The following is a 27,334-nucleotide window of genomic DNA, read 5'->3' on the forward strand; positions in this document are numbered from 1 at the left end:
CCACGGTGAAAGCTGACATTGTCCCACACAATGACAAATTGTGATAGGTGGGGCGCTTCGAGTCCCCTTTCATTCTCGGGGACCAAATCCACATACAGACGATCCAGGTAGAGGAGGAGCCTCTGCGTGTTGTATGGGCCTAGGCTTGCAATATGTGTGGCCACACCATTGTCAGAAATGGCCGCACACATTGTGATATTTCCTCCTCTTTGACCCGGGACGTCTACTGTGGCCCGCTGGCCAATGATGTTACGTCCGCGCCTGCGGCACTTGGCCAGATTGAAACCTGCCTCGTCCACAAACACCAGGAGATGAGGTGTTTCTATTCCCTCCAATGCCATTATTCTCTACAAAAGAGAAACACAGGTAAAACCAAATCATGCAGATGGGTCATACACAGCAGTAATATCTTCTTCACAAAGTCAATATAACCTGCAACGGTTCCAAACCTATGCTGGCCTATGCAGAGATACTCCAGCTGGTATGTGACACAAAATGGAGAAATACTAATCACAGTTTTCTGTTACAGTTCTTAGGCAAAATTCTGTGGTCAGATACTGGATTCCAAAGGTACAGTAAAGATACGGAAAACCCCCCAAACTTTGAACCTCTGCATAGTGTATAGGTTACAATGGTGGAAAACAAATACAGTAATTGACTTACCTGCACATACTGGTACCGCAGTTCTTTTACCCTCTCTGTATTCCTGACAACATGGTCAATAATGGTGGCTCTAATTTCATCGGGGACAGTGTGATGCCTACGCACGCCTCGCCCTCTTCCCCCTACTCCACCACCACGCATACGCACCCCTCTTCCTCTTCCTCTCCTTCCTCCTCCATCTCTTCCTCTTCCCCTTCCTCCAGCTGGAAGTTGACCTTGTTGAGGTTCCTCCATATTCATTCTGCAAATAGTACTGGCACCAGGCCAAGCTCTATATATACATGTATGGCCGTAGGCACAGTCATACACAACACCTGCCAGGTAACTCCACAAACTGTTGGATTGGTCATCTGTGATGTGGGAAACTCCTCCATCGTTAGTCTAAACCTGAATTCACCTGTCACTTATTCACCTAACTGCCATGTATTTATTCCAAAAATCTTCCAAATTCTTCTGACAAAAATATATATATATATACTATATTGTATTATGTCCTTGACTAATTTTGACAATTGAGCAGACTATTCTGCATATGATGGCTTATACGATGAAATTGTTCTGACATGTTTTGGAGGGAACGACCATAACATTGAGAAGCAGCTAATTGGGATAGATTATGAACATATATTCATTTGGAAGTTGAGCTAAATGTGGGATGATTGTGTTAACTGTGGGCCACTTGTACATAACCATTTGCAAGGATGCACTAGACACCGGAGACATGTACAAAGGATTTGCAATTTGACGAAAGCAATGAGAAATGCCAATCTGTTGTGAGAAGTTGCAAGTGGGTTTGGGGATTTGTCCATGTTATTTTGAGAATGTCATCTCAGTTTCAGGAAATGAGCCAAACCAATTGAGAAAAACTGTAATAGCAGAGCAAGCTTCTGATCAAAAGACTCCACTGAGCTCCTCCTTAGCCAGCCGTGTTTCTCCTGATTCATTTCACAGCACATTTCATTTGGATCATCTGATTAATGTACAGTGGTGCTTGAAAGTTTGTGAACCCTTTAGAATTTTCTATATTTCTGCATAAATAAGACCTAAAACATCATCAGATTTTCACACAAGTCCTAAAAGTAGATAAAGAGAACCCAGTTAAACAAATGAGACAAAATTATTATACTTGGTCATTTATTTATTGAGGAAAATGATCCAATATTACATATCTGTGAGTGGCAAAAGTATGTGAACCTTTGCTTTCAGTATCTGGTGCGACCCCCTTGTGCAGCAATAACTGCAACTAAACGTTTCCGGTAACTGCTGATCAGTCCTGCACACCGGCTTGGAGGAATTTTAGCCCATTTGTCTGTACAGAACAACTTCAACTCTGGGATGTTGGTGGGTTTCCTCACATGAACTGCTCGCTTCAGGTCCTTCCATAACATTTCGATTGGATTAAGGTCAGGACTTTGACTTGGCCATTCCAAAACATTAACTTTATTCTTCTTTAACCATTCTTTGGTAGAACGACTTGTGTACTTAGGGTCATTGTCTTGCTGCATGACCCACCTTCTCTTGAGATTCAGTTCATAGACAGATGTCCTGACATATTCCTTTAGAGTTTGCTGGTATAATTCAAAATTCATTGTTCCATCAACGATGGCAAGCCATCCTGGCCCAGATACAGCAAAACAGGCCCAAACCATGATACTACCACCACCATGTTTCACAGATGGGATAAGGTTCTTATTCTGGAATACAGTGTTTTCCTTTCTCCAAACATAATGCTTCTCATTTAAACCAAAAAGTTCTATTTTGGTCTCATCTGTTCACAAAACATTTTTCCAATAGCCTTCTGGCTTGTCCATGTGATCTTTAGCAAACTGCAGACGAGCAGCAATGTTCTTTTTGGAGAGGAGTGGCTTTGTCCTTGCAGCCCTGCCATGCACACCATTGTTGTTCAGTGTTCTCTTGATGGTGGACTCATGAACATTAACATTAGCCAATGTGAGAGAGGCCTTCAGTTGCTTAGAAGTTACTTTGGGGTCCTTTGTGACCTTGCCGACTACAATCCCGATTCCAAAAAAGTTGGGACAAAGTACAAATTGTAAATAAAAACAGAATGCAATGATGTGGAAGTTTCAAAATTCCATATTTTTATTATATTTATATATATATATATATATATATTTTAATTATATTTATAATATTTATTATATTATAATTGTCATGTTGGAAAATGCAAGGTCTTCCCTGAAAGAGACGTCATCTGGATGGGAGCATATGTTGCTCTAGAACCTGGATATACCTTTCAGCATTGATGGTGTCTTTCCAGATGTGTAAGCTGCCCATGCCACACGCACTAATGCAACCCCATACCATCAGAGATGCAGGCTTCTGAACTGAGCGCTGATAACAACTTGGGTCGTCCTTCTCCTCCTTAGTCCGAATGACACGGCATCCCTGATTTCCATAAAGAACTTCAAATTTTGATTCGTCTGACCACAGAACAGTTTTCCACTTTGCCTCAGTCCATTTTAAATGAGCGTTGGCCCAGAGAAGACGTCTGCGCTTCTGGATCATGTTTAGATACGGCTTCTTCTTTGAACTATAGAGTTTTAGCTGGCAACGGCTGATGGCACGGTGAATTGTGTTCACAGATGATGTTCTCTGGAAATATTCCTGAGCCCATTTTGTGATTTCCAATACAGAAGCATGCCTGTATGTGATGCAGTGCCGTCTAAGGGCCCGAAGATCACGGGCACCCAGTATGGTTTTCCGGCCTTGACCCTTACGCACAGAGATTCTTCCAGATTCTCTGAATCTTTTGATGATATTATGCACTGTAGATGATGATATGTTCAAACTCTTTGCAATTTTACACTGTCGAACTCCTTTCTGATATTGCTCCACTATTTGTCGGTGCAGAATTAGGGGGATTGGTGATCCTCTTCCCATCTTTACTTCTGAGAGCCGCTGCCAGTCAAAGATGCTCTTTTTATACCCAGTCATGTTAATGACCTATTGCCAGTTGACCTAATGAGTTGCAATTTGGTCCTCCAGCTGTTCCTTTTTTGTACCTTTAACTTTTCCAGCCTCTTATTGCCCCTGTCCCAACTTTTTTGAGATGTGTTGCTTTCATGAAATTTCAAATGAGCCAATATTTGGCATGAAATTTCGAAATGTCTCACTTTCAACATTTGATATGTTGTCTATGTTCTATTGTGAATACAATATCAGTTTTTGAGATTTGTAAATTATTGCATTCCGTTTTTATTTACAATTTGTACTTTGTCCCAACTTTTTTGGAATCGGGGTTGTATTCCATGCCTTGCTCTTGGAGTGATCTTTGTTGGTCGGCCACTCCTGGGGATGGAAATGATGGTCTTGAATTTCCTCCATTTGTACACAATCTGTCTGACTGTGGATTGGTGGAGTCCAAACTCTTTAGAGATGGTTTTGTAACCTTTTCCAGCCTGATGAGCATCAACAATGCTTTTTCTGAGGGCCTCAGAAATCTCCTTTGTTCATGCCATGATACACTTCCACAAACATGTGTTGTGAAGATCAGACTTTGATAGATCCCTGTTCTTTAAATAAAACAGGGTGCTCACTCACACCTGCGTGTCATCCCATTAATTGAAAACATCTGACTCGAATTTCACCTTCAAATTAACTGCTAATCCTAGAGGTTCACATACTTTTGCCACTCACATATATGTAATATTGGATCATTTTCCTCAATAAATAAATGACCAAGTATAATATTTTTGTCTCATTTGTTTAACTGGGTTCTCTTTATCTACTTTTAGGACTTGTGTGAAAATCTGATGATGTTTTAGGTCATATTTATGCAGAAATATAGAAAATTCTAAAGGGTTCACAAACTTTCAAGCACCACTGTAGTAGGAAATGGATAGAAGCTGCTGGGACCCAAAAACCTGTTCCAGTTCAGCCAGCTCGAGCCCTTATAGTCAGGGGAGAGGACGCGCACCTCCATTTCATGCCTCATGCTAATGACCATCAAACCTGCCTGAATTATTTCTGTATTTTATACAGAGTATGGAAAAGATTTTCTCTCCAAGACTCACGTGAACCCAAGTTTCTCTCTTCCAGTCATCCTTTCAGACAAACCTTTATTCATTTGTTGGTTGGTTGTTCGATTGATTATTTAATGTTACACCTCTTATGATCTGGATAATAATAATAATAATAATAATAATAATAATAATAATAATAATAATAGTTATTATTATTGTTATTATTATTATTATTATTATTATTATTAATAAAGTAAGAAAGTGGCAAAAATTTAACCAAAGTTTAACGTCCCAGTAAGATTTAGGTGTAGGAATAGCATTATTTAGCTATGTTAATAATCATGTCGATCAAAGTTCCTCATAAGGTAAAATCCTTAAATTTGTAAAAAACTTTCATATCCTCCTGATGCTCCTGAGTGTGTGTAAATTTACACAAAAGAAAGCTGACTCGTGTAAACCTTGTCTTGTTCGACTTCAAATCGTTTAATTTGCCATAAACAAACACCCGAGCTGACGGAAGACTGAGCGCTCACTTAATATTTTTATTCTATATTATTAAATATTTTTATTGGCAGAAAAGTGAGTCAAAATAATTTCAGCTTTTTTGTCTTTACCCTCCATTTTCATTTCCTGTCTGTGCACCTGAACTTTTATGGAGTTTTTTGGGCGTAGCTATATGCAGATGAGCCATGTCAGGAACCGGCACTGCACTTTAGTGCTGATGAACATACACACATGAATATGAAAAAAAAAAGAATTAAAACCTTTGGATAAATATTTACATTTTCAGTCCAGCAAACAGAATATTTTTATGGAAATTGTGCCACTGCCTCCATGTTCAAGACGACATTGATAAAGCTGCTATAGTTTGCTTTGGTGTGTGTTGGTCAGATTTGGCTTGTGTTTATTGGTTTTGACAATCAGAGGGTTACAGACTTATACACGTGTACACAAATGGGGTTTGGATATTCACTAGTTGTCATAATGTTATAATGTCATGTTAGTCATAATGACAAAATAAAATGGTGGGGCACAAAAAAGGATTTCTGCAAAGAAATCCTGATAAACAGACGCACTGATGTTGATATTTTATTTTCAGGATTGTTTTGCTCGAGCTTTATTGTTGCTTTTGTCCCGTGGTCATGGACTGTCTGTTAATCCATGTACGATTCAAAAAGAAAATAATAAAGCATTGCAAACATCCTACTAAAACAGATCGATCAAAAATTTCTCCAAAACAGGGGAGTGAGAAAAACAAAATTATTTCCATAGCTGAAAGGAATCAACATTTTGAAAAGGGTCATTAGGTAGCAGCCTGAACAAATTTTAAGCTGAAGGGCTCTGGTGTCAGAAATAAAAGTTATTTTTCACTTGCAGGAGAAAAACATGTTGGGACACACATCATTTGTAGTAAGCACATTGCATTCGTAGAAAGCACCAAAGAAACGAGAATAAAGAATAAAACATTTTCAAAAATTGAATTGAAATCAAATAATATTGACTCTGAACCCAAATAATGCTTTGGCCTAAATCAAGACCTACCCCAGGCTCAGGCTAGAACCTGGGCCCCGACACAGAATAAATGGACACAAAATATGGACTGAGACAGAACAGAAACAAAAGCACACAATTTTAACTCCAAAGAAAGCAGCATGAAAGCCAAGCTACAGGCGTCTAACATCTTCAATATCACTTGTCTTCAGTATGTAAGCAAAGTTCGCTTGACCCCCAGGACAAAGCTAGCAACAGTTGCTAACATAAGTGTGATGACCATGCAAAGGGTTTATAGAGGACTTTCACTGACGTCACAGATTTTTGTTTTCCACACAAAGTCCGCCATATTGCTGAGCAAATAAAGAAACAGCCGTGACCGTTAATAATGAAAATCAAGACGACTTCAGTCAGTACAATCTCTCTGAAACGATTAAAAATGTATTTTATAGCAGCAGATTGTGTTACATCCAAAAGCTGAAACATGTAGGCATCACAGATCCATATAATTTACCTACAGATGTCTTTATTTATGAATTATTTATTCTGCACACTGCTCTCTCTCTCTCTTTCTCTGCTTGTTCACCGCTTCAGATGGTTTAAATGTAGAGGAGGAATTTCGCTGTGCTTGAATTTACATCTGACAAAAATAAAAGCTGCTTCTTCTTAATTTACCCACAAACGTATTTATTCCACTTGAAAAGTGTTTGGCAAACCAGCTACCAGATTTAGGACGCTACGACATCCTGAACTATTTAGTATTTGGGATTTCTAAATACACCAGAGATGCTAAAGGCAGATAAAAGTACAGATGCCTACCGAAATTTCGAGGCAGGTTTCATGATATTGGTAAGATTCCCGATATAGAAAAATACCTTATTATGACAAAGCTAAGCTCAAACATGGACTTCTAACAGTAATAAACAAGCCAGAGTCGAGATCTAGCATATTTTATGGTGTTTAGCTGAGTCTACATTATCAGTACATAACAAACATGTTGCTTGTCTCACCAAGCATTAGGTCTAATAAAATATATCACATCCAAAGCCCACATCCAGATATACATTTTAACATTGCACAGAGCTTTCACATGAACCTGATATAAGATGTTCTTCACACACACACGGGAATGTGTTTCTTCCTTTTTAACTGCTGCTCACAATTTTTCTCATCTTTCTGGGTTCTCCAGGAAATGGTGAAAAGTTAAACCAGGCTTATCTCCACATCTGTTATTACATCCAAAACCACTACAGTTCTCTGGCGTTTTTTTTTAGATGGAACTTCTACAATTTTATCTGTAGATACTTACTGAATTATGCTTACAATCACTCGCATACACTTTTGCTGATTGCTGGCAAACACAAAGCTCACCAGTCAATATGGCCGTATAAACAAATCCGCAGTTGTGATGATGTCACGTGGGGCGGCACGGTGGAGTAGTGGTTAGCATGGTTGCCTCACAGCAAGAAGGTTCCGGGTTCGAACCCAGGAGCTGGCGAGGGCCTTTCTGTGTGGAGTTTGCATGTTCTCCCCGTGTCTGCGTGGGTTTCCTCCGGGTGCTCCGGTTTCCCCCACAATCCAAAGACATGCAGTTAGATTGACGTGGGGCGGCCTTGGGCTGAGGTGCCCTTGAGCAAGGTACCGATCCCCTAACTGCTCCTCGGGCTCTGTAGTGTGGCTGCCCACTGCTCTGGGTGTGTGTGCTGCTTCAGATGGGTTAAATGCAGAGGATGAATTTCACTGTGCTTGAAGTGTACATGTGACGAATAAAGGTTTCTTCTGAAAGTGATCACAATGTTGTAACCTTTTCATTCTGTTCACTTTTGCATTGTTTGTAAAGCAACATAATCTAACAGATTTGCCAAGGCAATCGGGAAAAATTCAAGTAAGAGCCCTGTGTCCCGGGACAAATTAAAATTCAGAACACGCATTTTTTTGGCATTTTTGTGTGTAAAAATGCACGATTTCTGCATTAAAGCTAGACGGCCTTTCGATTTCAGAAAATCGGTGAAATTTAGTTCCCTCTGAAATGTGGTCATTGTGATATATGTTTATTTCTGTAATATCTCACAAATATCAGGACATTCTGTGACTGGGAAGTTATTTAATTTGAGGGGATTCCCAAGCAAATAATGTGCATGAAATCACCCGCTTCGGGTAGTCAAGCAGACAGAGGAAATCCATTTGCGCATGTGCAGGTTTACCTTCTTCTTCTTTTGGGTTTTACAGCAGCTGGCACTGCTATGGGATAGGCTTAGATCTTTGTGCAGCAAAGCTGGACATTTATTGGACAATGTGCTTTTAAAATGTAATTTCCAGACACCAGGCTTTACTGGGGGCCTATGGAGAGTCGCTGACAGCAGGCTTGTAGTACTCAAGTCTAGGACTTAGACTCGGATCCGACTCATGCCCTAATTTTAAGGACTTGTGACTTGACTTGGACTTGAGCACTGATGACTCAGACTTGGGCTTGTGCATTAACTGCATTCAGACTCATAAATTGGAGACGAGGACTCTGATTTTTTCTTTATTTTTTTGTACAATGTCATAATAATTTGGCATAAGATATTTATATCTATATTAATTTTATACTAATTTCGTGTAAGAGAATGCACATTCACCTGTTCATATGTCATGTTTAGGAACAAACGACCATTAACGGCACTAAAATGCCTGGAAAGATGCCCCAGGATTGTCCGCTTTGCTTATACAGACTTCTCGTGCAGTAGGAAAAAATGCACTGTGATGTGTTCCAAATGTAGAACTATCGAGGAGATGACAGGGACAACCTCGAACTTCAATCGTCATTTGGCAAGACTCCACCCAGAGAAGGAAGTCATTGACCTATTGATAGTGGGCAGGACTTGCTTGCTGAGCGATGAACTAGCTAGTGTTAACCCTCTCTTATGTTATTTGCCCTGTTGATAGTGGGTGGGGCTTGCTGAGCGATGAACAAGCTTTTTATCTGTAGCCTATTAACTAAAATGGGGCAGTCGAGCAGTAACATTAGTCCAACACAGTAGCAGAGACGCTTTCACATAAAGGCACCAACAGCCACCGTCAAATGGTGAGGTTAGAGTCTTGTTCTCAGACTCGACTTGAAATGTTCTTTAATGACTCGGACTTGAACACTGGGGACTTGAGACTGGACTCAGACTCAAGGTTTAGTGACTCGACTACAACACTGGTGTTCTGATATCAGAAAATAATCAATCAATGACCTGGTGCTGTGATGCGGCATGGTGCAAAACAAATATCTAAAGTATTTCCACCTTGAAGTTGATCATTTTCCAAAAATAGCATGTCCTGAAGTTTTATTTCTTGATACCACAGCAATTTGTCAACAAACAATTTTTTTTTAAAACCAATGACAATTTCTCCATTTGGTACAATTTGGTTCACTATTCTAAATAAATGGACTAGACTGAAGAAAGGGCTTTCAGACATGCTTATGCTTATTACAGAGGGAAAGTGCGTTCCACTGAGCTCTAGCGCCAGGCCATTTCTTGGAAATTAGAGTTTGGGTCATGGTGACAGCGTGTGTATGTCAGCCTTGGTTCGCAGGTTTCAGTTTCGAAAACCGTAAGAGATAAGAGTAGAATAATATAAAACATAGACACTTGGTATATTTTACTTCTGTGTTTTTTTTAAATTGTTCATTTTTGGATTATGCTTCATTTTTTGTGGCTACTACCTCATAGAGTAAATATATATGCTATATTTACTGTATGGACACGATATCAGAAAACAAATTTTATTTATAAGCAGTAGCCACATGTACCCATAAGGTGCCTATTTTTTTTTGCAATATCTTCCTTCATATTCATGATAAGTGCTACTGGGCAAGGTTTGTTTTGCCTGGCCACACTTCTTGTTAATAATAATAATAATAATAATAATAATAATAATAATAATAATAATAATAACAACAACATTTTTAGGATGCTATTTCTCCCTCAATTTTCAACCAATCACCACCAAATTTCACAGGAAGAATATGTTTGGGCTGAATTACGTTGCTATGACTTTTGGTGCTGATCCGGATCACCGAACCGGAATAATCCAGGAAAAACAGCCTTTTATTTAAATCACTTATAGCTGTCAATTTTCATGATTTTTTTTTAGGATGCAACTTTTCCTCACTACACGTCAGTGGCGGCTGGCAGTCTTTCAAACAGGGGAGGCTGGTCGGTTACGATATTTCCAGATTTTAAAAGAAAAAACACATCAATTTTGCCCATACTCTTGCCTCTGATCTGGCTGATTGTTGGCAGGGTCACAAACTGTGAAATAACAGGTTCTTTTGACCCATTAGCCTACTGTCCAATATACATGATGGTGGTGTTGGGGGAGGGGTATATTTTAACATTTTATATTTTAAAATTGTGGCATGTTGTTTAAAAACTGACCTCGGCTGTGTTTTTGTTTAAAAATGTTTTCCAAATTGTAGCTGTGTTTAATTCATATCCAGAAAAACATATATTCCAATATAATATACTCAGCATAAACATTTTAAATAGATTCTATATTTTTGGTCCATCCATGACATATTACTAAAGTAGCCTATTTACTGTTGTTGATGTGGGTCACTTGCTGTTAGCCAATTCACTTTCTCATACCAGGAGAGCTGAAAGGAATGAGTATTATTCCCTACCTTTTTCACCAAGTCAATTTGAGGCGTTGGTCTACCCTGCTCTTTAATTTTAATTTTTTCCTCGAAAGGAAGACTGGCAAATGGCTTCGCCAAAATTAAATCAGCAATGCTTGGCATCCATGCGCAGCTTTCTTGCTAACTGACTAGCCCCCTCAAGTTCAAGTTCAGTCACTCAAATAAACGAAATTTCTGGAACTAAGATAGCAAACTTGACAACACTATATTTACACTTTATTTACAATGAAAATATATACAGACAAAAAAAGCTGGTAGAAACCGTATGTAATGAATGAAATCGAAATGTAAGCTGATCTCTTACAATACACCACACCACTTGCGAATCCACATGGGACTGAACTGATGTTGCCAGATACTGCTGACGTTATCCAGCCCAAAATATGCTCAAAACCCACCAAAATGCACTTAAAACTGCCCAATCTGGCAACACTGTACCGCTGCCTGTCTATAGTTGAAACGAGCTGTCAATCAATGAAAATATCTGGCCGCTTTCACCAATCACCAGTCTCCTCGCGGAAACTGCCATGTCCCTCCCATGTGAGGCTCGGAGTCCGTGGGCGGGCATTTTCGCAGTATTTGTCCAATAACCGTCTTGCATTTTGAGATTGAAAAGCGCATAGCTCCCAAATGCCATTGAAGTCCATTGAGGCTGGGAGTCCGTTAGACTCCGTGGGTGGGCATTTTCACAGTATTTGTCCAATAATCGTCTTGCATTTTGAGATTGACAAGCACAGAGCTCCCAATCCACTGAGTCTGGGCTACATCGCGCTGTCACGAGGGGGAAAAACTCACGCACACATTAGGTGAACTGGGGAAAGTTATAACGGAATGATTTTGCACTGTAGTGGGTTGAGCACATATATTTCTATGATTCTGGATCTGAAATAGCAATGTTATAAGGTCGGCTATAACATAAGCCTAGCGCAATTCATCCTACACGATGTTCATCATTTTTAGAGGAGGCTGAGCCTCCCTCGTTGTCTTGGAGCAATCACCCGTGCTACACATTATTCTCCATCTCTTACCATTCCAGATCTACAATGTACTGTTACACCCACGTGCATTGGCTCAGTCTTGCGCGTGCTCTGGAAGGAACTGATTCATGTGTGCGCGCCACTAATGACTCACACCGGCACTGGATTAATGCGCGTGTACAGGGTTAGTCAAAATTATGTTAACACTAAATGGTAGAAACCAACTGGCTCTGTAGTGGAAGTTCATCAATGGCGTACTGCTGCACCATCTAAGTAGACGTCTGACATCACTGTTGGGGTGGCAAAAAAGTAGGACCCAATTACGCCAGCAGCGGTCACGGCACACCACACATTCAGGAGAAAAATAATCCATTAGTGTTAACATAATTTTGACTAACCCTGTATAAGTCCTTGATTAAGGCACTTGGATCTTCTCCCAGGTGGTTGATGAGACATCGAATGATGACCTCTCGAGTTCGCTGAATGGGGATTCCACTTTGCAGAACAGAGTCTTTGAACATCTAATAAAATGCATTACTCTGAACATTCAAGCAGAGTTTTGTTTTTGTGTACCAACTTTACTGTCAAAACTGCTTCAAGTGATTTAACATTTGAGAAATTAATCATCATAGAATGAAGGTATTTGTGGAGGGAAGTCGATGCAAAAGTGAAGAAAAAAAACATGGAACATTTGGCAGATGGCAGAGAAGAATAGGAAGGAGCCAGAAGAGATTGATAAATATAAATGGATGTGGTGGTGTTAAGAGGATATGAGACAGTGAAGGAATAAGGAAGAAAAAGCAAGAACTAGAGGATAGGAGGAGGAATAACATGAGAAGTTTTCAAGTAATGAAGAGATAAAGAGGTGTGGTCCGATTAGGATTAATTAATGTCTATAGGAATTAGTGATGTAATTAACTTACACAAATGAGATAAATGTGAAGGAGATGACTGATGCAGTTAAGGAAATAACTGAACAGGTGAGGGATAAAATTATTTATTATTATTATGAAGACAGGGTATTGAATATCCACGACTGAAAGTACCGTGCTTGACTCGATAATGCTTCAGAAGTGCTCCTTTTGATGATGCCACAAATGCACAGTTTACACTGCCATCCCACTTAAAAAAAAAGACAATAAGTCATGTTACCACAGGGAGCTAAGTAGTAGTCCACTGTGTTCTGCTGCTGCAGTGGTCTAGACACTCTGCAGCTGCAATCAGTCTTTCTTCAACCTTCTCCACTGCGTCCTGTTCTTCGCAAGCTTCCTTAGCTCCCGTAGTTTCCTTTCTGACCATAATGGTCCTAGTCCTCTTTCTTTGAGGTCTGCCCTCAGAATACTCAGTAAGTTCTTGCAATGCCTTCCTTTTCTGGACTTGTATCTATTAGACCCTATTAAGGCAAAGTCCAGTGCTTGTTGTGCAGGTGTGTCGGTCGGCATTCTTAGAATGTGTCCAAACATGGACCACCTGGCATGTGTTACTTTTGCTGACAGCGGGCTGGTATTGCACAGCTTATACAGAGCTTTATTTGAAATCATGCTGTTTGGCTATCGATGTCCTGTGATTGTTTGTAGATGTTTTCGGTGGCAGGTGTCAAGCTTGTTTATGGCTGTCTGCGGAGCTACCCAGCTGTTACAGTTGTAAAGCATAATTAACACACATGTGGCATTATTTTCCAATGGAATTTTTGATCTATGGATCCAGATTTTCCAGAGGGACTTGAATGCAATATTGCCCATGATACACCGTGCTGCTACCGTATGTCAGATGAGCTACAGAGGAGGGAACCCAGAATTTTACTCTTTCTCCATTTCTCAACATCTGAATTGGACATTCTGCCCACCAACTTTTTTAAGTCTGTTCTTCATCTTATAATTACAGATGTGCTTCAAATTATAAATACATCCCTGGAGACTGGCGTTGTTCCTGTGTCACTAAAAAAAGCCGTTGTAAAGCCCCTTCTTAAAAAAAATAATCTGGATCCTTCAGTATTAAATAACTACAGGCCAATATCAAATTTACCATTCATTGGGAAAATCCTTGAAAAAATTGTCTTCAATCAATTAACTGCCTTCTTGACAGCAAACAGCCGTTTTGATAATTTTCAGTCAGGATTTCATGCCAATCATAGCACTGAAACAGCGCTGATTAAAGTTATAAATGACATACGTCTGATGCAGGCAAAACATCGGTCCTGGTATTACTGGACCTCAGTGCAGCTTTTGATACTATTGATCACAACATACTGCTATATCGACTTGAACACTGGGTTGGATTGACTGGTAAAGTTATCAATTGGTTAAATTCATACTTAAAAGATAGAAGCTTCTCTGTTACCCTGGGAAATTGTTCCTCAACGTCAATGTCCTTGACCTGTGGCGTCCCCCAGGGGTCGATTCTTGGACCATTACTTTTCAACCTTTATATGCTCCCACTTGGACAAATTATCAATAAAAATTCAATTTTGTGGGCGGCACGGTGGTGTAGTGGTTAGCGCTGTCGCCTCACAGCAAGAAGGTCCTGGGTTCGAGCCCCGGGGCCGGCGAGGGCCTTTCTGTGTGGAGTTTGCATGTTCTCCCTGTGTCCGCGTGGGTTTCCTCCGGGTGCTCCGGTTTCCCCCACAGTCCAAAGACATGCAGGTTAGGTTAACTGGTGACTCTAAATTGACCGTGAGTGTGAGTGGTTGTCTATGTGTCAGCTCTGTGATGACCTGGCGACTTGTCCAGGGTGTACCCCGCCTTTCGCCCATAGTCAGCTGGGATAGGCTCCAGCTTGCCTGCGACCCTGTAGAAGGATAAAGCGGCTAGAGATAATGAGATGAGATAAGAATTAAATTTTGTATCACTGCTATGCAGATGACACCCAAATTTATTTTGCTCTTTCACCTAATGATTATGCCCCTCTTGAATGTCTCTACCAGTGTATCGATCAAATCAATAGCTGGATGTCACAAAATTTTCTTCAGCTGAACACAGATAAAACAGAAGTAATTCTATTTGGAAAAAAAAGATGAAAGACTCAAGATTACCACTATTCTTGACACAAAAGGGATGAAAACTAAAGAAATGGTTAAAAATCTTGGTGTTTTCATTGACAGCGAGCTAAACTTTGACAGTCACATGAAAGCAATCACTAAAACGGCATTTTATCACCTAAAAAACATTTCCAAACTAAGAGGACTTATGTCAAAAAATGATCTGGAAAAACTAATACATGCCTTCCTCTCTAGTAGGGTTGATTACTGCAATGGCCTTTTCACAGGCCTGCCAAAAAAGACCATCAAACGATTTCAGCTGGTTCAAAATGCAGCGGCTAGGGTTCTCACACGAACAAAAAGAACAGAGCACATTACTCCAATTCTAAGGTCCCTTCACTGGCTTCCAGTAAGCTACAGAATTGACTTTAAAGTATTGCTGCTGGTATACAAATCTCTAAATGGTACAGGGCCCAATTACCTCTCTGATATGTTGCAGCGGCCTAACCCAATCAGATCTACCAGATCAAAACAGAAAAATTTACTATTAAAACCAGTTGTTAAAACAAAGTATGGTGAAGCAGCTTTTAGCTACTATGCAGTACAGCTATGGAACCAACTGCCAGAGGACATTAAAAATGCTCCTGCTGTTGGCAGTTTTAAATCTAGGTTAAAGACCAAGCTGTTTTCTGATGCTTTCTGTTAAATAATTAATATTGTCTTCTTTTTTTTTTTAATAATTTTTACTTTCTCTGCATGTTTTAAATTTACTTTAATTTTAACTTTATTCTATTTTATTCTTTATTCTATTCTGCTGGTTTCTTTTTTTTCTCCTCCTATTTCTACTTCATTTTATTATTTTATTTATACTATTGTTTAATTCTTATTATTTTCTTTTAATTCTTTTAATTCTTTTAATTAATTGTTTTAGAATAAAAATAAAATTATTTTATGTAATTTTATTTCTCTATTGTTTACTCTTTTTGTTTTTACTTCTGTAAAGCACATTGAACTGCCATTGTGTATGAAATGTGCTATATAAATAAACTTGCCTTGCCTTCTCTTGGCCTTGGAAGGATTTTTCATTCTCATTTTTTTTCCAGTGTGTCGGCCAAGTAGACGTGGGTGAATTCTGTCTTGGCTTCATTCATGAATAAGTTTGAATCTTTCAGATTTTTGGCAGCTACTGGTAGTAGTCTTTCCAATGTGTCTCTTTCCTCGTCAATAAAGTTGACATCGTCCGCATATTCCATTTCTAATGGCATGCCTAGAGGTGAGACTGGAGGGTTGGGTCTTGTGGAGTGCCTCCTTATTGATGATAGTGCAGATGCTAGGTAACAAGTGAACAGTACTGGGGAGAGACTGTCATCTTGTGGGGACCCTATTGTTGTTTCGAAGTCAACTGAGTAGGTTGACCTGACATGGACTCTCAGCTTAGTGCCTGCCAGCAGGAGTCTCACGAGACGCAATTTGTCTTCATTACATCCTGCCTGGTCCAGCACTTCTAGGATCTTAGATCTTTTGATAGTGTCAAAGGCCCAGGACATGTCTATGCCCATCTTGTAGAAGTCCCAATGTTTAGACATAACCACTGAGGTAAGCATGCGCTGAGCCCATACAATGTCTGCACAACTGCATCCTCTCTTGAAGCCATTTTGGTATGGTCCTGTAAAGGCGTCTATTTTGTCTCTGATGTGGTGTAGTACAACAGTAGACAGGATCTTACATATGATATTCAAGAGGACGATGGGGTGTAAGTTTGCAGGAGGACCTGGTGTTTTTTTTGGTTTAGGCAAAGCAATTAATGTTCCTTGTCCCATAGCTTCGATGTGGTGGTAGTGTTCAAAAGCACAGTTGATGATGGCAGTGATATATGGTGTTATGACGTCGCTCCTGTGTTTAAAGAGTTCATTGCTGACTCCATCGGGACCTGGTGAGCATCCATTTCTCAAGGTTTTTATTGCTTTCTTGATTTCGTCTTCTTTGATTGGGTCTTTCAGGGGTCTGGGTTCACCTTGAAAAGGCTCTAGATGTTCTCCTTCTGGATCTGTGAACTGTTCTTTGAACCATTCCCTGATAGTATCTGCTTTTCCCTTATCAGTTGCAATGAATTGACCATTGGTATTGTGTACTGACAGGGAAGGTGTGGGACCACAAACTTTGAGGGCAAGGGCTGCCTTGAACATTTTTCGACTGTCATCTGTGGCTGTGATTTCATCTGCCAATGCATCTGCTCTCTTGATTGCTTGGTTTTTCAAGTGTTTGCTAATCTCTTTGAGGATTTTGTTGCACTCTTTCTGTAAGGAGTTTCTGTCCTCGTTTTGACCCATTTAGTAAATGCGCAGCCTCAAGGCTTTTTGTTTTTCAGACAGTTTCATAATAAGTGGGTCCTCCGTGTACTGTCTTTGCTTGTTGTTTTTGTTTTTCAGCACTCCTAACATGCTGGCAGCTGCTGTTTCCATGCACTTGAGCACTGTGGTTAGGGCTTTGTTAGGGTTGTTGTCTTCTTCTGTGTTGGTCAACTGGTTTGCCAGGCTTTTCTTATATTGGATTTGTGTGCTGGGGTTATCGAGCTTTTCGAGGTTGTATTTGACCTGGCATTTCTGTCTCTTACATTTCTTGTGAACCAGGCATATGCTCTCCATTCTTATTCGGGTGACGTCTGGTTTGTGATCTGAGTTGAGGTCTGTGCCTCCATAGGTGTGAGTCTTTTAGCATTGGCTTGCTGGTTGATTTGCAGAGTACAAAGTCATATTTGGTTGAAGATGGCTATGGTAGCTCTGGAATCTGCTCTTGCCTTGGGGTCGACGATGTGTCCTACCCATGTTGTACGGTGATGGGCAGGGTGTTTGAAGGCAGTGTTTGTGCCAAATAAACCATTGGTACTCATGAAGGATATCAGTGCTTCACCATTGTTGTTTCTTTTGCCCATTCCATATGATCCCCTACATGAGTTTAGCCCTATGTCAAAGTCTATCTTGTTGAGTGTCCCCAGTTTGGCATTAAAGTTGCCACACACAAATAATAACCATCTTGATGGGACCATGATTGCATTGCTTAGTTCATCGTAGAATGATTCCACCAGGATTAAAAGACTCATTTAATGCTATTTCCATTCACAGACACACTTATTGAGATAATATGTTTAATCATATCTATCAAAATGATCAAAGTGCTGCTCACTGCTGTATTCACAGACTTAACATTTGGCCTGATGGTGGGTCTAGAGCAGGGGTGGGCAATTATTTTTTCCATGGGGCCACATGAGAAACACAAAATTTTGTGGAGGGCCGGACCAAAAGGCTGAACTAAATTCTGCATAATATTAATTGTATTTCTTTATACAACCCCAATTCCAAAAAAGTTGGGACAAAGTACAAATTGTAAATAAAAACAGAATGCAATAATTTACAAATCTCAAAAACTGATATTGTATTCACAATAGAACATAGACAACATATCAAATGTCGAAAGTGAGACATTTTGAAATTTCATGCCAAATATTGGCTCATTTGAAATTTCATGACAGCAACACATCTCAAAAGTTGGGACAGGGGCAATAAGAGGCTGGAAAAGTTAAAGGTACAAAAAAGGAACAGCTGGAGGACCAAATTGCAACTCATTAGGTCAATTGGCAATAGGTCATTAACATGACTGGGTATAAAAAGAGCATCTTGGAGTGGCAGCGGCTCTCAGAAGTAAAGATAGGAGGAGGATCACCAATCCCCCTAATTATGCGCCGACAAATAGTGGAGCAATATCAGAAAGGAGTTCGACAGTGTAAAATTGCAAAGAGTTTGAACATATCATCATCTACAGTGCATAATATCATCAAAAGATTCAGAGAATCTGGAAGAATCTCTGTGCGTAAGGGTCAAAGCCGGAAAACCATACTGGGTGCCCGTGATCTTCGGGCCCTTAGACGCCACTGCATCACATACAGGCATGCTTCTGTATTGGAAATCACAAAATGGGCTCAGGAATATTTCCAGAGAACATTATCTGTGAACACAATTCACTGTGCCATCCGCCATTGCCTGCTAAAACTCTATAGTTCAAAGAAGAAGCTGTATCTAAACATGATCCAGAAGTGCAGACGTCTTCTCTGGGCCAAGGCTCATTTAAAATGGACTGTGGCAAAGTGGAAAACTGTTCTGTGGTCAGACGAATCAAAATTTGAAGTTCTTTATGGAAATCAGGGACGCCGTGTCATTCGGACTAAAGAGGAGAAGGACGACCCAAGTTGTTATCAGCGCTCAGTTCAGAAGCCTGCATCTCTGATGGTATGGGGTTGCATTAGTGTGTGTGGCATGGGCAGCTTACACATCTGGAAAGATTCCATCAATGCTGAAAGGTATATCCAGGTTCTAGAGCAACATACGCTCCCATCCAGACGACGTCTCTTTCAGGGAAGACCTTGCATTTTCCAACATGACAATGCCAAACCACATACTGCATCAATTACAGCATCATGGCTGCGTAGACGAAGGGTCCAGGTACTGAACTGGCCAGCCTGCAGTCCAGATCTTTCACCCATAGAAAACATTTGGCACATCATAAAACGGAAGATACGACAAAAAAGACCTAAGACAGTTGAGCAACTAGAATCCTACATTAGACAAGAATGGGTTAACATTCCTATCCCTAAACTTGAGCAACTTGTCTCCTCAGTCCCCAGACGTTTACAGACTGTTGTAAAGAGAAAAGGGGATGTCTCACAGTGGGAAACATGGCCTTGTCCCAAATTTTTTGAGATGTGTTGTTGTCATGAAATTTAAAATCACCTAATTTTTCTCTTTAAATGATACATTTTCTCAGTTTAAACAGTTGATATGTCATCCATGTTCTATTCTGAATAAAATATGGAATTTTGAAACTTCCACATCATTGCATTCCGTTTTTATTTACAATTTGTACTTTGTCCCAACTTTTTTGGAATCAGGGTTGTATACAGCAGTAAATAACATTGTTTTTACAAGCTGCTAAAACTGGTAAGAGTATGGAAAAAACGAGGTTGCCTTACAAAAAATGTCATTTATTCAATCAAATTTCCCAAAACAATGGTTAACAAAATGTGAACATTTGTACCATTTTTTTTCAGTCACATTCACCCCAAAACACAATAAAGACATCACAATATTGTCTTTCTACTCCAAATATCAAGCAAGATACATCATATTATAATAATGATGCCCACATTTGTAGTCTAATCACCTCATTTGGTGTTTTTCAGTTTTTCGGATCTGCCCTCCGCAAACTAAACACACGGCTTTATCTCTGACTTCAGTAAATAAATACTTAGCAGTCCATGTTTTGTTGAAAGCCCTGCATTCGGCATCTACCTTTCTTCTTTTTGCGGACATTTTGGGGGCTAAAGTCTTCTTGTAACCTGCTCACAACAACGTCGATTCGGTGTAGGTATCAGATCTACAGATCGGCTCGGGCTCTGGCACCTGCTGGTGACGTCACTCTATGTGATTGGCTGGACCGTTTGAAGGATGACGTGCAAGTTTGTGGTTGGTCTGGACAAATTACGGAAGTAGTTATCATGGGATTAGGTTTTGTGGGATTTCATGTCATGTTCATGTCGCACGCATTGCGTTTTTGTTGAACACAACTTCAAAATAAAAGCAATGCACATTCAGTCCATGCATGAGGTAAAATTAGAAAATACGTTTATTTTGTAATTTCTAATTAACCTTACACGGGCCGGTCAGAATGAACCAAAGGGCCGGATGCGGCCCGCGGGCCGTAAAATGCCCAGGTCTGGTCTAGAGGATACTGTGGTCATGTGATCAACCTTATCAATAGGATTCTTACTGTTCTAGCCATAGGTGTGCACAGAAACTTGGAAAACATTCAATAAAAATGACTGGAGTTGCCACATTCATAACCAGGATAATACGCGGAATCTAATGTTTCAGGAATGTAATCGCAAACAGTTTGTATTATTAAATCCTACAGGTTTGAAACTAGTAGTCAGTGTTTAATATCCCATCAATACTACCAAATCACACACAGTCAGAAAATCAGTTTTGCTTAGTCACTGCTTTCCTAACCTTGTATAAATGGAACTGTAAAATAAAATATCCTTGCTCCAATGTTTACACATGTAATACTGTTGGAACACTATGATAAATGGAGAATATTTACCTCCTCTGTTTTGCTATATTCCTTCAACTTCTCTGTCAAACAGATTATGAAAAATATTTCACATACATTACTGGGGGAAAAAAGAAAAGACAAATTAAAGCTAGATGGCCTTTTGATTTTATAAAAATTGGTCAAATTTAGTTCCCTCTGAAATTTGGTCATTGTGATGTATGTTTATTTCTGCAATATCTCACAAAACAAAAATCAGTCCATTCCGTGACTGAGAAGTTATTTAATTTAATGGGATTCCTGAGCAAATAATGTGCATGAAGTCACTCGTTTTGCACAGTCAAGCAGACAGAGGAAGCCCATGTGCACATGTGCAGGTTTATCTTCTTCTTTTGGGTTTTACAGCAGCTGGCATCCACAGTGTTGCGTTACTGCCATCTACAGATTTACCTTTGAGCGTGCACTGACAGTTCCATCATTCTGTCACTAAATGAACAGCTGATCACACCGAGGTGCTCGCTGACCGCCGATATTTATTAGTTTGGTCCTGTGTTTCCTTTCCTTCATATATAACATAACGTCTTTTCTTCTCGCTTTTCGTTACTGCAGTCAGTCGTTCATGTTTCATTCGTGTCTTCCATTTTCCTCTCCCGTTTAAAATTTTTATCCCACAATGCTTTGTGTGAACAGGGAAAGCCCACCACGTGATGCATGATGTAGTTTTTTGAATTGGGTCATGGTTTAGCAAGAAAAAATAGCGGAGAATTTAGGGCCATGTGGCTTAAAATTCATTAAATTGTTTTATTTTAAAAAATTATATATTTATGTACAATAAAATTGGAAGTCTGTGATTCGAATTCAATAGCTTTCAGTCCACTAAACAAAATAATTGAGTGTCAGGGAAAATTCTTTTTATGATCTACACTTGAAAAATCTGAAAGGCAGTCTACATTTAAATAAATGAACAGGAAAGTAAAAATAGGTAAGTCTGGTTATAGCTGCTGGACCTCAATCACACTATAGAAAGCTGTTTTAACATTTTATATTTACACTGGACATGTACATCCTGCAGATATCCAAGATTCAATTCTTCCTCATGAAAATGACTGTCTCAGATATCCACATCATTCTTCCTGGGACAAATGAGGCCCTTTTGTCACATGTATTGGGCAATCAGTTTCAGATATCTACAGTTGCTTTTTTGATATAGCGGCACGGTGGTGTAGTGGTTAGCGCTGTCCCCTCACAGCAAGAAGGTCTGGGTTTGAGCCCCGTGGCTGGCGAGGGCCTTTCTGTGTGGAGTTTGCATGTTCTCCCCGTGTCTGCGTGGGTTTCCTCCGGGTGCTCCGGTTTCCCCCACAGTCCAAAGACATGCAGGTTAGGTTAACTGGTGACTCTAAATTGACCGTAGGTGTGAATGTGAGTGTGAATGGTTGTCTGTGTCTATGTGTCAGCCCTGTGATGACCTGGCGACTTGTCCAGGGTGTACCCTGCCTTTCACCTGTAGTCAGCTGGGATAGGCTCCAGCTTGCCTGCGACCCTGTAGAACAGGATAAAGCGGCTAGAGATAATGAGACGAGATTAGATATATCCAGACAACCTATTAAAAGAGCTATTTATACTTTAAATTATTTTTAGATATCATAAATTCTACTTTTGAATAGTACAACCAACTTTGTTGCTATCTTGAAAAACATTTCTTATTAGTAAGAATATTATGGATATTTTTAAACACCATTCTTACGAATAAGAATACACTTTTCACTCGGAGAAAAAAAAACTTTCATGCATACAGAAAACATAATTAGAGTTAGTGTGTTGTGTGTGTTTCTGATACATGTAGTATTTCTTATTCATTGATGGCAACCCTGACTGCTGCATTTTAAATTTTCTGTTTTTCTTATTTCATTGTGTAGTACAGCCCCTCATGCCCTCTTCGACTGGCTATCAGGACAAGAGGACCAGAGAGTTGAGTTTTGACTGGCTCTACCCTCTCTGTGTGCCTGTTGTTCCGATACACCTGAGAGCATACATTATGCGTGTTCTGCAACTGGAAGACAACAGATTTCAACCTTCATCAAGCAGTCAGGCCCTGCCAAGTCTGAACACGCGTCTGTCTCACTGACACCGGACCTCATTGACAACAGTCCCATCTCTCAATAGCCCCGCTCTGTCCATGCAAACTGAATAAAAAAAACACAGGTTCTTAACACAGCACAGTCCAATAATTAAGAAAGTCTCAGTGCGCAATCAAAAAGCAACTTTGCCCCCCATCCCCACTGCACAGAGCTCTACCAGGAATTACTTTTACATTTTTACACCCAATTCTGGGTGTTAGGACTGGGACTGTTTTGGCCTCTAGAGGCCGCTGTTATGTTTATCTTGTCATGTTTGTTTTGGCCTCTAGAGGCCGCCACTGTGTTTTGTGTTTGTCTTGATTGCCTGTTTCCTGCCCCGCCCTGTTCCTTAATTAGTTTGTGTATAAATACCCCTCTGTTTGTTCCCTTGTCATGGAGTCTTTATGCTATGCTGTCTAGTGCTAGTTTCCTCTGTCCCACGTATCTTGCCTGTGCCCTTGTGTTTTTGATATTTTTGCTTTCTTTGGACTTTGTACCTTTTTGATCTTCTGAGCGTTCAGCATTTTGCCTTTCCTTTTGTTTTTGGACATTTTACCTTTGGATATTTTTATTTTGGTTTATCTTCTGAGCTTTTGGATTTTCTTTTTGTTTTTTCCATTGGATTGTAAATAGTGTAAATAAACTTTTTTTTTTGAAACTCTACTTTCACCTCACGCCTCTGCACTTGAGCCATCCCCCTGGTGGCCTAGTGGGGGTTTGCTGGATTATCACACCAACGACCCGGGTTTGAATCTCAGCAAAACCTTAACAGAAAGACTCTGTCATGACTGACTCAGCAGAGGTGTCTACCCGGCTAACCTTCAGGGAATTATGGCTTCTTTAACACACTTCGGAGCTACCATGGACACTCATGGACGAACACTTACGAGCCAACGTGAGGCCCTTGCTTGCCACGAGGTACTGCTTCACCAAATTGGGAAAACCCTGGCACAGCTGACTCCTCTGCCTGCATCTCCTGATCCGGCTCCTGCTCCACCATCTGCTCCCACTCCAGTGCCTCCCGCCATGCTGTCTCCTTCACCTTGCGAACCCAGCCTTCCTGCACCACAGAGGTATGACGGTGAGTGCCGGGAGTTCCTTACCCAGTGCCAACTCACCTTTGAGCTTCAGCCTACCACCTACACTACAGATTGCTGCAAGATTGCCTTTGTGATAACCTTGTTAGCTGGTAAGGCACGAGCTTGGGCAATGGCCATTTGGCAGAGACAGGGACCTGAGTGCTCTGATTTCAAGTTGTTTATGGAGGAGATGCTTCGTGTCTTCGATCAGGCAGACACCAGTAAAGACGCAGCCAGGAAGCTCATGTCCATCCGGCAAGAAGCAAGCGTCGCAGACTACGCCATCACGTTCCGGATGCTCGCAGCAGTCAGCGGATGGAACAAAGCAGCCCTGGTTTCAGCCTTTCACCATGGTTTGTCTGACCCCATCAAAGATGGCCTGGCCTCTATCGGATGCCCAAGTGACCTTGAAACTCTGACCTCACATTCTACTCGTCTTGACAACAGGATTAGAGAGCGCCACATAGTCCTGAGCTTCCCCGGCCTCAATGCCTCAACCTGGAGCCTGTCTACCTACTCCAGTGACTGTCCAGAGCCCATGCAAGTTGGCAGTACTCGTCTCTCCGCAGCTGAGGGGGAGTGAGAAGGAGGGACAAGTGCTGCATCTACTGTGGCAAGCATGGCCATTTCCGAGCATCATGTCCCGAGCTCTCGGGAAAAGGACCACCCCATCCAGCCGAGGGAGGGTTGTGACGGGGCCTACCCTCTCTCCTGAACTCCCTGGCCAAGGAGTCTACATCCCGGTCTCCATCTCCTGGGGTGAGTCCGTCCACTCTTGTCAAGCCTTGTTAGACTCCGGGGCGGCTGGAAACTTTATGGATGTTCACTTCGCCCAAAGTATCAATGTCCCGACTGCTCCTCTTGAAGTCCCACTGCCTGTGTCTGCCCTGGATGGCCAAGCCTTAGGTGACGGAAGAGTCACCCAAGTAACTTCTCCAGTCTTCCTCCAGTCTCAAGGTCACAAGGAAGAAATATCCCTGCACCTGATTCCTTCACCAGAGTTCCCAGTTATTCTAGGTCTTCCTTGGCTCACCTGCTACAACCCTCATATAGACTGGGTCACTAGCCAGGTTGTGGAGTGGGGTCCTGCTTGCTATGCCTCGTCTGCTCTCTAGCTCTTCTGTGTCTCCTGCCAAGCCTCCTGATCTCACCGAGTTATCTCAAGTTCCCACAGAGTACTGGAATCTCAAGGAAGTTTTCAGCAAGAGTAGGGCCGCCGTTCTTCCTCCGCACCATGCCTACGACTGTGCCATCGACTTGCTCCCTGGGACTACCCCTCCTCGGGGCAGACTGTTTTCCCTCTCTCAGCCAGAACACAAGGCCATGGAGGAGTACATCAAGGATGCCTTGGCCTCTGGGTTCATTCGACCCTCCACCTCACCCGCTGGTGCCGGCTTCTTCTTTGCCGGCAAGAAGGATGGGGGGCTCCGGCCATGTATTGATTACAGGGGTCTGAACAAGATCACTGTACGCAACCGCTATCCCCTTCCACTGATGTCCACAGCGTTCGATCTGCTCCAAGGTGCCACTGTCTTCACCAAATTGGACTTACGGAACGCATACCACCTCATCCATATCCGACAGGGAGACGAGTGGAAGACTGCCTTTAACACCCCGTCTGGGCACTACGAGTACCAGGTGATGCCCTTCGGACTCACCAATGCACCAGCTGTTTTTCAGGCCCTAATCAACGACGTCTTGAGGGACATGATTAACCAATACGTTTTTGTCTACCTCGACGACATCCTAATCTTTTCCAAGACCGTGCAGGAGCACCACCACCATGTCCGCCAGGTTCTCCAGAGGCTGCTACAGAACAATCTGTTTGCTAAGGCCCAGAAATGCGAATTTCATGTTCCCGAGGTCTCCTTTCTGGGTTTTATTGTACGGACAGGCCAACTCCAGATGGATCCAGCCAAGACCCTGGCCATCCGGGACTGGCCCACCCCCAAGTCCATCAAAGAAGTTCAGGGGTTCTTAGGATTTGCGAACTTCTACCGCAAGTTTATCAGGAACTTTAGTTCTGTAGCAGCGCCCATATTGGACCTCACCAAAGGGACAGGTGGATCGTATGTCTGGTCTCCTCAGGCGGAAAAGGCGTTCAAAGACCTCAAGCACCGCTTCTGCACGGCACCCATTCTGGTCCTCCCGGACCCTTCACAACCCTTCATCATCGAGGTAGACGCCTCGGACAGCGGTGTCGGCGCAGTCCTCTCTCAACGCTCGGAAGGAAGGTTGCACCCCTGCGCATACTTCTCCCACTGTCTGAGTTCTGCAGAGTCCCGGTATGATGTGAGGGATCGAGAACTGCTAGCAGTTAAACTGGCCCTTGAGGAGTGGAGGCACTGGCTGGAGGGAGCGCAACATCCATTTTTGGTCTGGACGGACCACAAGAACCTGGAGTACCTCCAGCAAGCAAAGAGACTCAATCCACGACAGGCTAGGTGGGCCTTGTTTTTCAGTCAGTTTGACTTTACCCTATCATACCGCCCCGGCTCCAAAGACACCAAACTTGATGCGCTTTCCAGGCTGTTCACTCCCACCAACAGGGAGAGTGAAGTTGGGCCTATTATCCCTGTGTCCCGGATTGTGGCCCCTGTCCGCTGGGGTATTGAGGAGGCCGTCCAACGAACCCAATGCCAGGACCCTGGTCCTGGGACGGGGCCACCGGGCCTCTTGTACGTCCCACATCAAGCCCGGGCTAAGGTTCTCCAGTGGGGTCACTCATCCCCTCTCACCGCCCACCCGGGAGCTCGAAGGACCCTGGACTTTTTGAGAAGACGCTTCTGGTGGCCAAGCATGGAGAAGGAAGTAAGGTCATTCGTCCTTTCCTGCGAGGTGTGCACCAGAAGCAAGAACCCACGACAGCATCCCCAGGGCCTCCTGCATCCTCTGACCATTCCCCGGTGTCCCTGGTCCCATGTGGCAGTCGACTTCATCACGGGTCTCCCTGAGTCACAAGGTAACACTGTCATTTTGGTCATAGTTGACAGATTCTCCAAGGCCTGCCACTTTATACCACTGTGCAAGCTCCCTTCTGCCCTTGAAACAGCTAAACTAATGTTCAATCACGTCTTCCGAGTCTTTGGTCTCCCACAGGATATCGTCTCTGACCGGGGGCCCCAGTTCTCCTCCCGAGTGTGGCACGGGTTTTGCAAGCTCATCGGAGCCACTGCCAGCCTCTCCTCTGGGATCCACCCACAGTCCAATGGCCAGACGGAGAGGCTCAACCAGGACCTGGAAACCACCCTGCGAGGCCTGGCTATGGATAACCCG

General features: G+C 41.9%; 1 protein-coding gene across 1 annotated transcript in view; it reads right to left on the bottom strand.

The window, feature by feature from the left end:
• Nucleotides 1-825, bottom strand: part of LOC132889750 (uncharacterized) — a 1,411-nt gene extending 586 nt beyond the window's left edge. Inside the window, exons 1-2 of the mRNA XM_060926557.1 lie at nt 664-825; nt 1-347 (exon numbers count right to left, since the gene is read on the bottom strand). The exon at nt 1-347 is cut by the window's left edge and continues 586 nt beyond it. Of these exons, the coding sequence (XP_060782540.1) occupies nt 1-347; nt 664-804 (488 nt within the window). The 5' untranslated portion in view covers nt 805-825. The remainder of the gene's footprint in view (nt 348-663) is intronic.
• Nucleotides 826-27,334: the final 26,509 nt, after the last annotated feature.

Source organism: Neoarius graeffei, chromosome 7 (genome assembly GCF_027579695.1).
Source record: "Neoarius graeffei isolate fNeoGra1 chromosome 7, fNeoGra1.pri, whole genome shotgun sequence".
NCBI classification, from domain to species: domain Eukaryota; kingdom Metazoa; phylum Chordata; class Actinopteri; order Siluriformes; family Ariidae; genus Neoarius; species Neoarius graeffei.